Source organism: Ipomoea triloba, chromosome 10 (assembly GCF_003576645.1).
Source record: "Ipomoea triloba cultivar NCNSP0323 chromosome 10, ASM357664v1".
Lineage (NCBI taxonomy): Eukaryota > Viridiplantae > Streptophyta > Magnoliopsida > Solanales > Convolvulaceae > Ipomoea > Ipomoea triloba.
Window position 1 is genome coordinate 28,225,093 of NC_044925.1, and position 15,053 is coordinate 28,240,145.

Consider the following 15,053-nt stretch of genomic DNA (forward strand, 5'->3'; position numbering starts at 1 on the left):
TGCGTGTTTTCCTCGTCACTAAAAAATACAAATAACAACCCAGTCGAAGAATATGGCGAAAGAAGCAGGTCACATTAATTATCAGCATTCAGCCTAAAGTGGCAATCATTCTTTGAGGCATTGATAACATATCCATATATCATACAATTCTGCTCATGCACCATTACACCATAGCCTCTGCTACAATAGAGTAAACAATTAGCAGCAAACTTGGCTGAAAGATGGGCATGCAAAACAGTTTTGTTTATGGTGGAATTTGTTATCCAACATCAATCAGCTCGTTCTTGTCCTTGTTCTGCCATAGAGTTGGTGGCACTGCTAAGTCTGCTATTACATTGCACTATTGCAGTGAGGGACAAGCATGGCAACACACTTGCTCATCATAACTCTGTTAAGTTATTCCAGCAATGTAATGCAGTGCAGTTGCTCATTTGTATTGAAGTTAGAAGTCTAAGCAAGTAAGCAGCCACTCTCTCTGGCTTGACTGCGCGGATCACATTCTAAAGACGCCATATTTGGTACTCTGTGGACCACGGTTCATAGATGCAGAGAGGCAAAGGCCTAAGATTTTTCTCGTGTCTGCTGGATCAATTACACCGTCATCCCAAAGTCTTGCTGTAGAGTAATACGGATCACCCTCTCTGTCATATTTCTCTTCAATTTTTGCCTTGAAACTTTCCTCTTCTTCTTTTCCCCACTGCATAAAGTGCATTATTAGCTGTTGCTCCAAGCACACAGATTATGTACAAAATATTATGTTATACCTCAATTCCCTTGTTGGCCTTTTCTATCTGAGAGAGTACACCTGCAGCCTAAAAACACAGTAGGAAGTAATAAATCAGATCTATAAGCTTAGTTCCAAATATATAATGTGGAAAAGTTTTCTTTGGTGTATGAAAGAAAGGTTCAATAGGTAGAGGAGAGTTTTTAGTAATGATATATATATCCTAGTAAATTCAAATTTCATAAAGAAAAACAGACTAGAGGGAATACAGTCAAGGTAGCATTAAATAGAGCTGAATGGAGAAATATAATGCATAAAGCTGACCCTAACTAGATACTGATTAAGCCTTAGTTGAGTTGAATTGCAAAATTTTCAATTTATGTCATACAGGTATGCAATTTGTATTAAGGTGGACCTTGATAGGAGGGAGATTTGGATATATGAATAAAGCAACAAACAAATAGTCAAGAATTCAAGATTCTAAACGTGTCCATATTCCTATGCATAGATATTGAGGCTACCTGAGCACCTCCCATTACTGATATTCTAGAATTTGGCCAGGTGAACATGAAATCTGGACTATAAGCACGTCCACACATTGCATAGTTGCCAGCACCAAAGCTTCCGCCAACAACCACTGTAATTTTAGGGACCTATTGCAACAAACAATTGCATGAAGTTGACACTAAGAGTTTATGTGCTCTTTCTATTATTCAATGCATTAACCAAAAGGAAAACTGATAACTAAATTAAAATGATTATTGACAGAGTCCAACAAAGTCTTAGACCTTTGTGAGTGTGTGTGAGGAATGTGGCAACTCAAGATCAAAGACAGATACAACTATCTTGAATATAAACAGTAACCTTTGCACAAGCTACTGCCATCACCAATTTAGCTCCAGCCTTTGCTATTCCATTTGCCTCTGATTTAGAGCCAACCTACCAAATTTATTAGTATTATTACTTTATGCTCTGGTCGAAAAGGGAAAAAAAAAAAATCACAGAAGGCATACATGTTTAAAAACCAAAAAACAAAAAAAGGCCTAATGCAAGATGTTCATGATAAGAACTATCAAGATGAAATTTATCTCATAAGTCAAGATGCGATGCCATCAGGAAATTATTAGAGTATCAGTATCAGAAGCCACCAAATTCATCTGTGACCTTAAAGCATTAACTTCTGAAGAAATATATTTGGAAATAACTACTGAAACAATATAAATGAACTTGTGTCCCATCCTCTTAGTCATATACAGTTTCAACTACACATGATGTGATGGAACAGAATTTTACACAGTAATGCGCATTCCTAATGGGTCAATAAGATGTAGTAGTAAATATATAGAGGCAAGCTATATTTTTTCATTGTGTGAGTACACTTCATTTATTGAGACTTAAGAGAATGTAAGTTGGCTGAGTTAGCTTTTCATGAAAGTGAATCAGTTGGGTTGAAGCAAAAAGGTACTAGAAAATTATAGAACTACTACAATTGAAAAATAAAATAAGCTCACCATAAATCCTGTGATATTTTGAAGAAAGATCAAAGGAATGTTACGCTGACTGCATAGTTCAATGAAGTGAGCTCCTTTTAGAGCAGATTCATTAAACAATATCCCATTGTTTGCAATGATTCCCACAGGATTCCCATAGATTCGCCCAAAACCTGTTACAAGTGTCTGTATAAAAGAAAAACAATTACTCTAGTGGAAGTCCTTGAGAAAAAAGAATTGCTAGGTACATTTAACCAAAAAAAAAAAAAAGAGAGAAGAAGAATTGAGAGCGAAGATGAGGCCTCACAGTGCCATATAGTTTCTTGAATTCATCGAATTCACTTCCATCAACAATGCGAGCAATTGCTGCACGGGTGTCAAAAGACTGCTTGAGGTTCGTTGGTGCAATGGAACGAAGTTCTTGCACGTCATACAATGGCTCTCTGAAATCAGTTGGGGACTGATTTGACCCTCGTTGGCTTCCAGCCATATGGAAATTCTTAACAATGTTCCTTCCAATAGCAAGTGCTTGGAGTTCATCTACAAGATACACATACCACTATTTTCGTAAGGGACAAAAAGGAATAGAGATGATATTGACCAGACACTAACTAGCCCAAGTTTTCCTCAGAAATTAAGAATATGGCAAACATATTAAATGGATATACCTTGGGCAAAGTAGTCAGAAACACCCGATGTTCTGCAATGTACATCTGCACCACCAAGGTCTTCAGCTGAAATTACCTCTCCAGTGGCAGCCTGCATAAAAGTTCTCCTTTTAGGTAGAGAATATGCATATAAAAATGCTTCACAAGCATATATAATGGAAAAAAGTAATTGTGCTTCTCTATGTGTGTGTGTATAAGTGGCATGAATAAGGTGAAAGATGCTTCTTACCAACCCCACACCCCTCCCCCGCCAAAAAAAAAAAAAACATTTTTTTTAAAATAACTTTTTGCTGCTGGATACCAGATTGATCTAAACAGACCTTTACAAGTGGAGGTCCAGCAAGAAATATGGTACCATTTCCTTTGACCATCACACTTTCATCAGCCATTGCAGGTATATAAGCCCCACCAGCAGTACAAGAGCCTAACACCAGTGCAATCTGAGGAATACCTTCAGAAGACATCACGGCCTGATTGTAGAATATTCTGCCAAAATTCTCCTTATCAGGAAAAACCTCAGCTTGTTTAGGAAGGAAAGCACCTCCACTGTCAACAAGATATAGACATGGTAGTTTGCATTGTGCAGCAATTTCTTGAGCTCTCAGATGTTTCTTGACTGTGATGGGAAAATAAGTTCCACCTTTGACAGTAGGGTCATTTGCCACGAACATGCAAAGTCTTCCATTCACTGGTCCTATTCCAGTAATTATTCCACCAGAAGGTAATGGCTCCTCATATAATTCATGACCTGCAAGCTAAATTCATATACACATTGATTCAGCAAAAGCAAACCCAATCTACTCATCCCTCATCTATTTAATTCAATGCTAACTGCCTGAATTTTATCTAAAGTTTACTATAAGCAGGAGGCATACAAATCAAAATTTAACAACTGCAATTGGTTCTCTCCAACACTTCAACACAAACTTATGGCACTGAATCATGGTACTTTTATATATGTGCTTGATGTCCAAAGAAGCATATTCACTCAAATAACTATCATATCAAAATTATTTTAAATTACTTGGAGACGAAAAAATGTTGAAATTAACTGGAGAAAGCTCTAGGAACGAAGAACCAGGGTCGAGCAGACGATCGATTCTCTCTCTCGGAAGAAGCTTATTCCTGCTCCTGTTTCTCTTAACCGCTGCCGCTCCTCCTCCTTCGGTCACCTATAAATTTGTCATGCCATCAGATTCAGTTCACATGAACAAAACGATCGATTTCTTATGAAGTATTCTACAGAGAGATAGAAATAGAGTACCTTCCGAATATGAGAGTGAAGCTGGGAGACGAGATCGTCCATGGCCTTGGAATTGCCGGTAAATAAATCGGAGCTCCGGTCCAGCGTGTCGGGGAGTACTCCTACGGAGAAAGCTCTGACGGAGGGAATGGTGATCGGAAGTGATTCCCGCCATGGAAACCAGTATCGTGAAGCTGCCGGCGATGCTCTCCGAGCAAAGATTCCGAGCATTTTCGCTAAATTCGTATCCTCCTGTCCTCTTAACGTCTCCCCCTTCCTCACAAGTCACAAATCTCCACTCTTTTCGGACACTGATGTACTGCAATTTTTCTCTTTCTCTATCGATACTTCGATCCTATCACTTTAAGCTATTTATAGTTTACAAAAATATATAAATTGCTGGCCGAATATAATTCTTGTTTTTAAATGTCACAAATTTAATTATTGTCAATATTCTTTTAATCGAGTATATTATATATAATTTTATTCTATTATATATTTAATTTACCTGTTTTCAAAAAAAAATATATATTTAATTTACCTCTTATATACTCCGTATAATTTATAAAGTATAACACAATAACAAAATTTATTAAATACACACACCTAAATAATAGTTATGATTTTCTCATCCTCATCTAATTGAATATGAATGAGAAGAAATGTGAAAGAAGAAACATAGATGATAAAGCCTTGTCATCTCCACTGTGGAGTGCTTATCCTTTTCTCTATTATTATTATTATTATTCAAGAAATGGAAAGTACATTGAGTCAATTAAAGTATCAAAGGATAACCAGTTTGGTTGGCGTGAGTGGTTCGATACTCTTGTCCCTTAAGAGGAGGTCAAGAGTTCCATCCCCCTTGTATGGAGAGAGGAGTGCCAAGAAAATATTCTACCTTTGTAGAAGGTTCGTCGAAGAAGGCAACTAGTACTAGTGTTTTTTGTCAAAATCTCGTCGGAAGTTCACCGGAATCTTAGTGACATGTAATTTTCATATCACTAATCAAATTTTTAGCCTAATTTTTTAAAATAATATGTTTAAGGATTCAATTGTAATTTTCAAAAGTTGAAAGACCTAATTGATTTTTTGAATAGTCTTCGAAACCTATTTGACTAAAGTCAGATAAAAAGTAATTTACAGATTATATGTTATTTTGATTCAATTACATCTTTTGTTTTCCGGTTTTAAGGTACTTTATTAAAAATTCATAAATTCAAATCCAATTATACTAGTTGGTCAATTGAATGAGTTCATTTTTTCCCCATTTTCCAATATCAGATTAGCTTAATAATTTTGTATGCAATTGGGTTAATGGGATTGGTTTTACAAGTATAGTACGGCGAGGCCTTTGTAAAAATTCTCAAAAAATATGAAAATATCTTATAATAATGTTCTAATAAGTAATAACATTATCGGCCCAGAAAAACAAAGATCAGCCGCGCTCTCTCCCGTCCGGCGGCGCGTCTCGTTAGTCTCCGTTCACCGGAAAGTCGAAACTTCCGTTGCAGGCGGAGGGGTATAACGCGAATTCAAGAATGAAGTCGATATCACCACCAGTCTCACTTTCTACTCCCAAGTTCTTATTGCCTATCTTCACCTCACCTTCTCAGTCTCCACCTTTCATAGTCGCCGCCGCCGCTCAGCCGCGAAAGGCACCCGCTTCAAGGCGCTCTTCAAGGTCAATTAAAACCCCAACTCCTACTCCCACGTTAGAGCCCGTCACAACTCCGCCCATAGAAGCTTCCACCCCTAACAAAAAGGTGCCATCTTTGCCTATCAAAATTGTTTTTTTTTTTTTCTGCATTTGTTTAATGAAAAAGAAAAATACTGGGGGTACTTGAAATGGTTGTTGCATTTTTCCTGAAATTTGTATTCTTGGAAATTGTAGGTTCTGGTGCCGATTGGGTTTGGGACAGAAGAAATGGAAGCTGTGATAATGGTGGATGTTCTGCGCCGGGCTGGTGCTGAGGTGACTTTGGCGTCTGTGGAACCGGAATTGGAGGTTGAAGCTTCTGGGGGCACTAGGCTTGTTGCTGACACGCTCATATCTGCTTGTTGTCATCAAGTGTTTGATCTTATTGCTTTGCCAGTAAGTTGTTTCAACACTCTATAATGGGCAGTCTTTGATGAATCAAACTTATGCATATTGTTGCAAAAGTAATTAGAGAGTTTCTAAGTTCTATATTAGAAAAGATAATACACAACCCCATAAATACATGCTAGAAGACTTCTAATAAAAAAATAAGTTTTCATATGTGCCTAATATATATAGGTTCCATATTACTTGTACATTCCATAACACATATAAATAAAGGTCTTATATGGTGGAGTTTTTTGAGTTATGAGGAAACTGCAGTCAGTAAAGGACCACAATGAGGGAAACCTGTCTAGGTTGCTCATTGTTGATCGGTTCAAACCAAGAAGACCAATAGGTTGCTCGGAGTCGAACTTGAACCTTGTAGTTAGCAAGTCAAAAAAAAAAAAAAACCAACTTGGATGGGGGTTCGAGTTAGTACCAGTTGGGGTCCTCCTAGTATAGTGGCACCGCCACATTTAGTCCTAAACTTTCAATTTAACCACCCGTAGTCGTTCAACTTTCAAATTTAACCAACTATGGTCCTTCCGTTAGTTTAAGTAAGGACAAAGTTAGGACCAAGGCTGGTTAAAAATTTGAAATTGAAGGACCAGGGGTGGGGTAACTTGAAAGTGGTTAAATTGAAAGTTTAGGACTAAACGTGCCGGTGCAACTATACTCGGAGGACCCCAGCTGGTATTAACTCGATGGGGTTCTTATATGGTGGATTATTTATTTATTTTATTTTTTTGTTTTTAATTTTGAGTGATACATGCATAGCTACAGGAACTTCGAAAATAGTTCAGGGACATCTGCAAACTAATGGAATGCAAATTTGAGCTTATGCCTCATGCTTATTGTTAGTAATAAAAAGGAATTGAATTGCTCTTAAAAGTACTTGTTCTCAACAGAGACTGAGATTGATCTCACATCACTGGTCCAGGGTGGAATGCCTGGCTCTGTGCGTTTGAGAGATTGTGAAATTCTCAAGAATATTATGAGCAAGCAAGCTGAAGAAAAACGGCTATATGGTGCCATATGTGCTGCTCCAGCAGTTACGCTGTTGCCTTGGGGCCTTCTTAAGAGGAAACAGGTATCTTTGTTTTGGATTCGCATATTTTACATGCTTCTTTGCTTGCTAATTGACACGAGGTTTGTATGGCCAGTCAACGTGTCATCCTGCATTTATGGGCAAGCTTCCTGCCTTCCGGGCTGTAAAGACTAATATCCAGGTGTCGGGTGAGCTAACAACGAGCCGTGGTCCTGGTACATCTTTTCAGTTTGCCATCACTTTAGTGGAGCAGTTGTTTGGTGAAGCTGTTGCCAAAGAAATCGGAGAAGTATTGGTGAGTGGACGAGAAATCAGTATAAATGTCTTTTCAGTTTGCTTCTACCTTTCATACTTTTGAGGATCTTGTCCATAGTCCATACAACAAATACCTTTAGATATATGCAAATTTGATTGTCGAAGGAATTTTGTTCCTTAGCTTTTGTATCTTAAACTTGCTGCCCTTGGAAATTACAAATCCTTTTTGAATTGATTAGCAAATAGATAATGCCAATGTAACAGACTATTGAATGGTAAATAAATGACTTGCCTCTGCTACAACGGGTTGTCCCTGTCACGATCATTATCACTTTATTTCCAATGACTTGTTAAATTACACTCTTTGATGTTCCATGTGTAAGCAGCTTGTGGCATCTATTTTTCTTTTCCTTTGTTGTTGCAGTTATTGAATGGTCATGATGAAGATCCTAGAAAACAAGAATTCAACGAGGTTGAATGGTCTCTTGATCATACCCCTCAAGTAAGTATGCTGTCAAATGGTTTATTCTTTCAAACGCAATCTGTGTTTATAACTGAAGTTCCTCTTTCGTAATCAGAATGGTTATTTACACTGCAATTTTTTTGTACACCATAACTGCTTTGGCTCTTTCCCCACTAATACCTCGTTCCCTGAAATCTTTCTTCTTAATTGTACCAGGTTCTTATTCCAATTGCAAATGGATCTGAAGAGATTGAAGTGGTTACGATCATAGATATCTTAAGGCGGGCAAAGGTCAATGTTGTGGTAGCATCGGTAGAAAAATCTGCAGTAATCTTGGGATCAAAAGGCGTAAAGATTGTGGCAGACAAGTTGATTGACAGTGCAGCTGAGTCGATGTATGATCTGATAATCCTGCCGGTGAGTATATATTTCTCTCGTAATCTGTTGTCACCATCCTGTTACGCTGAACAGTTCAAAGTAGATCATTTTTATACCAGTTTAGTACCAGGAAGTGGTTTGCAAAGGTTCTTTCACATCTCCTAAACATTTTAGGCCCTACTTCTACCCCGAACCAATGACATACATAGTTATTTTGTCATACATTGATAGTTTGTGCGTCTAATTATATGCAAACATACTCGCTTTACCTGAAAAGCCAATCCCTTCATTCAAGACATCGTTTATTCCTTAACCCAGGGAGGAGAAGTTGGAGTTCAGCGGCTTCACAAGTCGAGGACTCTGAAGAAGTTGCTAAAGGAACAAGAATCGGCTGGAAGAACATTTGGTGCGATGTGCTCTTCATTGCCTATAATACTGCAGAAACAGGGCTTGCTCAAGGTAGGATCGAGCACACAGTTGATATCAATTTCTCGTACTTGGACCAAACTGCAAAACTCACACTTTGTTTTTTTTTTTTTTTTTGAAAGCAGGCCAAAAAATCCGCTGCTCATCCCTCCATCGCCACGAGCAAGCTCGATGATGTTCCAAATGGTGCCCGGGTAGTTGTTGATGGTAAACTGATCACAAGCAAAGGGCTTTCTACCGCAATAGAATTTGGACTGGCCATTGTAAGCAAGTTCTTCGGGCATGCAAGAGCGAGGAGCGTAGCAGAAGGTCTTGTTTTTGAGTACCCGAGGAACTAAGAATTCCAGTTCTTTAGCAGCAAAACCATAAACTCCACTCAACAAGGCGCTCTCGAGGCCACTAAAGATCAATCTAGCAATGGCGACAACAATGCAGCAACAGGTTGAGACAGAGAAACCGCTGCAGCCATTGGAAGCTAAGGTAAGCACCAAGTTCCATGTAAATTTTTGCTGATAAATACCTGGAAGAACATGGCATCATCTTGCTCTCAACTAACTATTAGTGGCCACCATTGTTGGCTCAAAGTATGCTCACGAAACCGACAATCATCATGAAAATGTCATTGAGATATATGTTGTAATTGAACATTATATTTGATGAAATTGTACATCATATGACTTTACAAATCATGTACTTTTCACTTGCATAGAGTGAAATTAGTTTATTGTGGAAGAGAAAGTAAAGTAATACAATATAAAGGTTTCCCCAATAGTGCATTTATCACACGGTTTTTGAGAAACATTTTGTCACCATGGAAGAGAGAGAGGGAAGAAAGAGAATGTCAAAGATCTTTCCACTAGTTTGTGGTTTTTTCAAAAATGTGGGGCCCGCTTAATATTATTGCCATATTCATACTAATCGCGTGTCTATCACAAATTGCGCCCGTTGGGAGCGTGCACTGCACTAACGATACTGTTGCATTGTCTATGCCCTTTTTTTTTTTTTTTTTTTTTTTTTCAATTTTAAATTGACTTAAATTTCACAAAAGGATACTTATTTGCCTATATATGCCTATATAAATATGTAAACTATATAAAAATATATTTTGGTATATTGATAAATGATCAATAGGAGTAATGCTGTAATGGTGTACGTTACACAGGAAAGTAGTCCCGAATGACCTGGGAGCGTAGGGTCATCCAGCCGACCTCTAGAGTCCAGTCCAACTGAATTTTTTGAATATTATGATCCCATATTCTCATAATCCTCTTAAGACCTAAGAAGACTGAACTCTTTATATACCAGCTTTACCGCTAATTTACCCCTACACCCCAACAGGACAGCCATGTCAGAACGCGAAGCTCCGCCGCGTCTCCTCAAGCACAAAACCTGGTCTCCCAACATGTACCGCGAGGAGACTTGGGTTCGACGGCAGGGGAACAACAACCGTCTTGGCCGCGATAGATGCAAGAGCGTCACCGACGACGACTTGGACGAACTCCGCGGATGCATCGACTTGGGGTTCGGCTTCCACCCTGAGCCGAACGATTTGGATCCCAAACTCGCCGAGACTTTTCCGGCTCTCGAACTCTTCTGCGCCGTTAACAAGCAGTACAACGAATCCCTGTCGAGATCCTCGTCGATGTCGAACATGGCGTTGTCGGATAACGATACTACGACCACGACGCCGTTGGCGGGAAGCCCTGCGCCTAGTTCGATGTTTGATTTAGGTAACGCTAATCGTCAATTCTTCTTTCTCGTTGTTACTGCATTGTCTGATATTGGCCCGTTTTCTGTTTGGGAATTGAAGGCGAAGATCCAGAGACGGTTAAGGCTAAATTGAAACAGTGGGCGCAAGTGGTGGCTTGTTCCGTGCGCCAATCTTCGCGAATCCCATAAAACTACAACAAAGTTTGCCTTCCTTCACGGCACCGACAAAACATTTAGAGGATATAAATCATGTTAATTGAACACAGAGGTTACAACAAAGTTTGTCTTAGGGCCCGCTCTCGAGGATATTAAGGAGGAAGAAGTCAGTAGTTTTCACAACATTCCTGTACAGCATTAAACTTCTTCACAACTCAGACAATTAGCTTTAAAATTTTTTAATGGTAATGCTGGTATGGTAGGATAGGATTTTCTTATATTTGTCAAAATTTGATATTAAATGTGGTTTCTTAAATTAATTTATTGTTCAGTATTATTATCGGCGTACCGCCATCATAGGAAATGATTGGTTTGTTGCAGTAATCTATTTTGGTTTAAAATTTAAATCTTACATCACAGTATAATATTATACCGTTTATATTTTAAAATATAAAGATTACTTAGATTTATGTCGAATTAAATGTACCTATAAAATATATATGATAGATTTATGTCGAATTAAATGTACCTATAAAATATATATGATGAGGAAATCATAAGAAACGGTAAGTAAAATATGCGTTGAGTTAGGTAAGTAAATCAAAGGTGTTTTTGAAAGTATAAAATCTCAAAGGCTAAAATTTTGACTTCTAATCGAAGTGGTCTATTGGCCTTGTGGTACTCTTAAGTAATAATTGCGGATTTTCTTTGTCACTAAAAAAATGTATAGAATTTTTATTTATAGAAGAATACGCCATACAAAGTTACTTCAAATGGGCTAATTGATTGTAGTATGAAAGATAATTAGCCTAGTGGATTGGTTTTGGGCTAGTCTTTCAATCTTATATGCTAAATGAGCTTCTTATATTAATTTTGGGATCACTTTGCGAATCATCGGTTACATAGGCTTGAATTCTAGATAGTCGTTGTCATCGATGAATATTATATTAAAATAGGTCTGAAGACAACACAGTACAAATATAGGATGATGGAGGGCAAGAATACCACAAATACCACTCCATACAACTAGACGTAGAAATGATCTGCTTAGCTATCTCATGAGTCGCTCAACACGTTTTTAGTATCATTAATATTAATAATCAAACAAAAAGAAGATTCTCCATTATTGTGATTCATACTTTGAACGACTTTAAGGGAATCTGTCTCTACTCGAATGTTATCCATATTATTCTCTTTATCCAACTCAAAGTCTCTCTTATTACTGCAACTTCAACTTCTATTGGAGAGTAATTGTCGCCATCTTTGAATTCCCTTTGCTGCTATGAATCTTCCATTATCATCATCTCTAATGATGTTGCCAAACACATACTACTTGTGTCCATAGAGTGAGGGAGATCAAATAGTTCTTTTGTCTCTTCTTTCGGGTATCATCCGTCCATGTTTGATAAGAAAAAATGATGCTGCCAAAACCCATCTTTGCAGTGCTTTTGTTGTTTAGCCCTAATTGTATGTCATAGGCAAATTATACCATGGACTATGATATGGATCTTGGTCTAAAATCTAAATGGATGAATTTAATAAATTGGATTAAAAATTGAGCAGAAAAGGCACTAATTTTTTATTTTTTTTTGGTTCAAAACAAAAAATTTTGCCTGGCAAGTAAATGAATAGTGAAAAGTTCAAGTACGGAGTATATTCCACCTTCTTATAAGGAAACGCCACGTGTTTTAACAGCTACTAGAAACCAACAGCACTGACGAAACTATCTCCGCTGCCGGGGGGAAAAGAAAATATCTGGCTGACAATTTCGGAAGATATTATCGGCGGTGCTGACCTGGCAGTGTCCCGCTTTAACTGCCACGCGTAAAAGCGTAGCCATGTGGAGTTTTTACTGACCCACACCCACTCATGACTCACTCCTCCACCTTCAAACCAGGAAAAGAAGAGTTGAAAGCCGCCCCCGCTTCACCCAACCCAACCCTCAGCAGCACAAAAGAGGGTTTGCGTTTCTGCCGCGAATTTCGAGATTTGTTTGTGGTGCGTTCGGAATCTACACGGCTCCAGACGGGAGATGGAAGGAAGACGCCGCACGGCGGCGGCGCCGCCTGCTCAAAATCCGGCATCTTCAGCTAGTTTCACCACTCATTCGAGCTATGACGCGTCCTCTTTGACCGTCGAGAATTCCGAACAAGTTTTGTATCCAAGTGTAAGTGGAAGATTAGTAATTCTCTTTTCACTGATTATATTACCTCTAACTACTGTGTTTTCGCTGCTTTACTTAGGTCTATACATAGATGTCCTTAAAGGAATTCCTAGATGTATTGATTAATGCAATAATGCTAGCAGGGTTCTGCAGATCCTCAATATTAAACTGATTTACAACTTTGTTCAATTTTTCAAGTGTGTGATCTTAATACACTATAGTGTGACTCTGTGCTCTGTGTTGTTATTGTACTTTATTTTTTGGTGAAATGACTAGAGCGAACAGCAGAAGGATTTCATGTTGCTGTAGAGGAACTGGAAGAAGAAATTATAAATTATTGATTAATCTAAAGAACAGGTTCTTGTTTCAATGTGTCATATCACCTAGCTGTGTTTGGTTTTTGGTTGACCTCTGTTCCGAATCTGATTATTGAAACATCTTTCTTGTATCTCTGCCAGTGAAAGAAGTGAGGCAAATTGGTAGCAAATGGATGGTTAAAACATGATTCAGCTGTGAAAATTTTCTCTCTAGGTTGCAATTTATCCTTGTAGGACATATTTCAGCGAAGCAGATGGTTAAAAGCTTCTAGATTGTGATTTATAGTTGTAGCACTTATTTCTACTGCAGGTTTGAATAAAACTTCAATATCCTTTTTCTATAGCATGCCTCTATGTTTTCCCTGCATTTTTGTTTATGGCAGCCAGGCTGTGTGTCAGTGTTTTGAGGGTTGGATTTATCAATTGAACAGTATTTAATACCTGCTTATGAGTTTCCAGTTCTGCATTTCTGATTTTAGTGTTGCACGTGACATGATGATCTAGGGTCATGCAGATGCTGTACTCCACCCTTGAACTGCTTCCAAAGAATGTAATCTCAGAAAAGCAGTTTTTTTCCTGGCTGGAAGCGTCTAAATGACCAATAAGCTAATATTTATGGGAATTGTTTTGAATGACATAGAAACTCCGGCAGATGTTTTGCACATCGTTACAATTATTTGGCTGTTGGTAAATGCAGAATCGTGGCATTTAAAGTGGTGACTGATCATTAATTATGGTTTTGCTAGTTAAATTCACTTTCTATATCAATATACCCGTAGAGTTGTAAGCTGCTCCAATGTCATGCCACTTGTAGATGTATGATGTGTAATGTGTTAATGGGTAAAATACACACTTGCAGCTCATGTCCCATTATTATCTTAACATCTTTGAAAATAGATGTAAGTTAGCAAGCATCTTCCCTCCCATTACATAGATCTTGCACGATGTGACTGTCTTGTGGACTGAATCTGACCTTTGTCTTAGCATTTTAATGATGTAGATTGTAGGCATTGAGTGATTTGTTAAATAAACTGACATAAATGATGATACAAGTACTATGGCTACAGCTTCTTCCTCTTAAATAAAGGAAAAATAATAATAATTTATTTGTTATCATGCAAATGGCAAAGTTTCTTTAGCATTCATTCAATCCTTTATCTCATGTATCCAGCTAATTTTTGTTGTTCTATGTGACATTTCAATTTTGGACTTTTGGATTTTTGAATTTCACTTCAGGATGATTGTACCAGATGGACAAATGAGAAACACAACTTATTTCTTAATCTTCTAGAGGCATCATTTGTTAAGAAGATGCACAAGTCAATGACCTTACACTCCCAGTACCAGGAGCAGAATATGGTTAATAGAAGTTATTCTCATAAGCTGCCTGCCAAAATGAACCGAGTTTCCAAGCAGGTGCGAGACCTAATTTATTAAAGTTTCTGGGACTTGCCTTTAACTACTATTAGGAAAAATTATTTTTACTCCCTGTTGGTTGAGTAATTCACTCTCAGCTTCTCAATTCAAATTTGAATTGAGTGGCTGAGAGTCTAGCTCCTTGCTCTTACTCTTGTATAAATAGATAGTCCCTGTATAGTTGTAAGGTACAGTGAGTAAATACACATCTATTCTTGAGCTTACTGTGTATTCCCTTCTACACTCCCTAAATTCTGACACTTCTTATACTTGTGAATGTGTATAACCTTAAAATTTGCATTATGGTGACACTTCTAGTCAAAGCTTATGTTCAGCAGTAAACACAAGAGAGACTAAAGTGGTGCAAGTGTCAAACTTTAGGGACTAAAAGTGTTCCTCATAACTACTAGTCTACTACATAATAGTTTATTTTAATAGTATTTTCTATTTTGTCCATGCTCTCATCCCCTAACCACCACCCAGTTTTTTTTTTGGGGGGGGGGGGGGGGGGGGGG

At 38.0% G+C, this 15,053-nt stretch overlaps 4 protein-coding genes across 6 annotated transcripts in view; 3 read left to right on the plus strand and 1 right to left on the minus strand.

The window, feature by feature from the left end:
* Positions 1 to 51: 51 nt before the first annotated feature.
* On the minus strand, positions 52 to 4,458 carry LOC116032367 (methylcrotonoyl-CoA carboxylase beta chain, mitochondrial). The gene is made up of 10 exons (XM_031274876.1): positions 4,147 to 4,458; positions 3,935 to 4,054; positions 3,203 to 3,637; positions 2,883 to 2,973; positions 2,522 to 2,754; positions 2,236 to 2,400; positions 1,589 to 1,663; positions 1,246 to 1,377; positions 765 to 812; positions 52 to 697 (listed from the first exon to the last, which is right to left on the minus strand). The coding sequence occupies exons 1-10, from the start codon at positions 4,354 to 4,356 to the stop codon at positions 494 to 496; spliced, it is 1,713 nt and encodes a 570-aa protein (XP_031130736.1). The 5' UTR covers positions 4,357 to 4,458; the 3' UTR covers positions 52 to 493.
* Positions 4,459 to 5,538: 1,080 nt separating this feature from the next.
* Positions 5,539 to 9,544, plus strand: LOC116033704 (protein DJ-1 homolog C). Of its 2 annotated transcripts, none has more exons than XM_031276472.1 (8): positions 5,539 to 5,888; positions 6,017 to 6,217; positions 7,146 to 7,295; positions 7,369 to 7,548; positions 7,933 to 8,010; positions 8,188 to 8,388; positions 8,668 to 8,808; positions 8,898 to 9,544. In XM_031276472.1, the coding sequence occupies exons 1-8, from the start codon at positions 5,664 to 5,666 to the stop codon at positions 9,111 to 9,113; spliced, it is 1,392 nt and encodes a 463-aa protein (XP_031132332.1). In that variant the 5' UTR covers positions 5,539 to 5,663; the 3' UTR covers positions 9,114 to 9,544. The 2 variants fall into 2 exon arrangements, with proteins under 2 accessions (XP_031132332.1, XP_031132333.1); XM_031276473.1 differs by having other exon boundaries at positions 8,901 to 9,544.
* A 498-nt stretch (positions 9,545 to 10,042) lies between these two features.
* LOC116033467 lies at positions 10,043 to 11,048 on the plus strand. Its single transcript, XM_031276209.1, has 2 exons — positions 10,043 to 10,505; positions 10,586 to 11,048. Exons 1-2 carry the CDS (start codon positions 10,121 to 10,123, stop codon positions 10,672 to 10,674), a joined length of 474 nt encoding a protein of 157 aa, XP_031132069.1. The 5' UTR covers positions 10,043 to 10,120; the 3' UTR covers positions 10,675 to 11,048.
* Positions 11,049 to 12,402: 1,354 nt separating this feature from the next.
* Positions 12,403 to 15,053, plus strand: part of LOC116031839 (cold-regulated protein 28) — a 5,195-nt gene continuing 2,544 nt past the window's right edge. Inside the window, exons 1-2 of one of the 2 annotated variants that reach the window (XM_031274154.1) lie at positions 12,403 to 12,808; positions 14,359 to 14,538. In XM_031274154.1, the coding sequence (XP_031130014.1) occupies positions 12,674 to 12,808; positions 14,359 to 14,538 (315 nt within the window). In that variant the 5' untranslated portion in view covers positions 12,403 to 12,673. The remainder of the gene's footprint in view (positions 12,809 to 14,358; positions 14,539 to 15,053) is intronic. The other variant, XM_031274153.1, reaches the window with a different exon arrangement.

Excerpts from the sequence above, each read along its gene's own strand:
- LOC116032367 (XM_031274876.1), bottom strand. The coding sequence starts at position 4,356 with ATGCTCGGAATCTTTGCTCGGAGAGCATCGCCGGCAGCTTCACGATAC. Across the intron at positions 1,664-2,235 it reads AAAATATCACAGGATTTATG|GTTGGCTCTAAATCAGAGGC; the intron begins GTGAGCTTATTT and ends TAAATTTGGTAG. Across the intron at positions 1,378-1,588 it reads TGGCAGTAGCTTGTGCAAAG|GTCCCTAAAATTACAGTGGT; the intron begins GTTACTGTTTAT and ends TTGTTGCAATAG.
- LOC116033704 (XM_031276472.1), top strand. The coding sequence starts at position 5,664 with ATGAAGTCGATATCACCACCAGTCTCACTTTCTACTCCCAAGTTCTTA. Across the intron at positions 7,296-7,368 it reads GCCTTCTTAAGAGGAAACAG|TCAACGTGTCATCCTGCATT; the intron begins GTATCTTTGTTT and ends TTGTATGGCCAG. Across the intron at positions 8,809-8,897 it reads AGAAACAGGGCTTGCTCAAG|CAGGCCAAAAAATCCGCTGC; the intron begins GTAGGATCGAGC and ends TTTTTTTGAAAG.
- LOC116033467 (XM_031276209.1), top strand. The coding sequence starts at position 10,121 with ATGTCAGAACGCGAAGCTCCGCCGCGTCTCCTCAAGCACAAAACCTGG. Across the intron at positions 10,506-10,585 it reads TAGTTCGATGTTTGATTTAG|GCGAAGATCCAGAGACGGTT; the intron begins GTAACGCTAATC and ends TGGGAATTGAAG.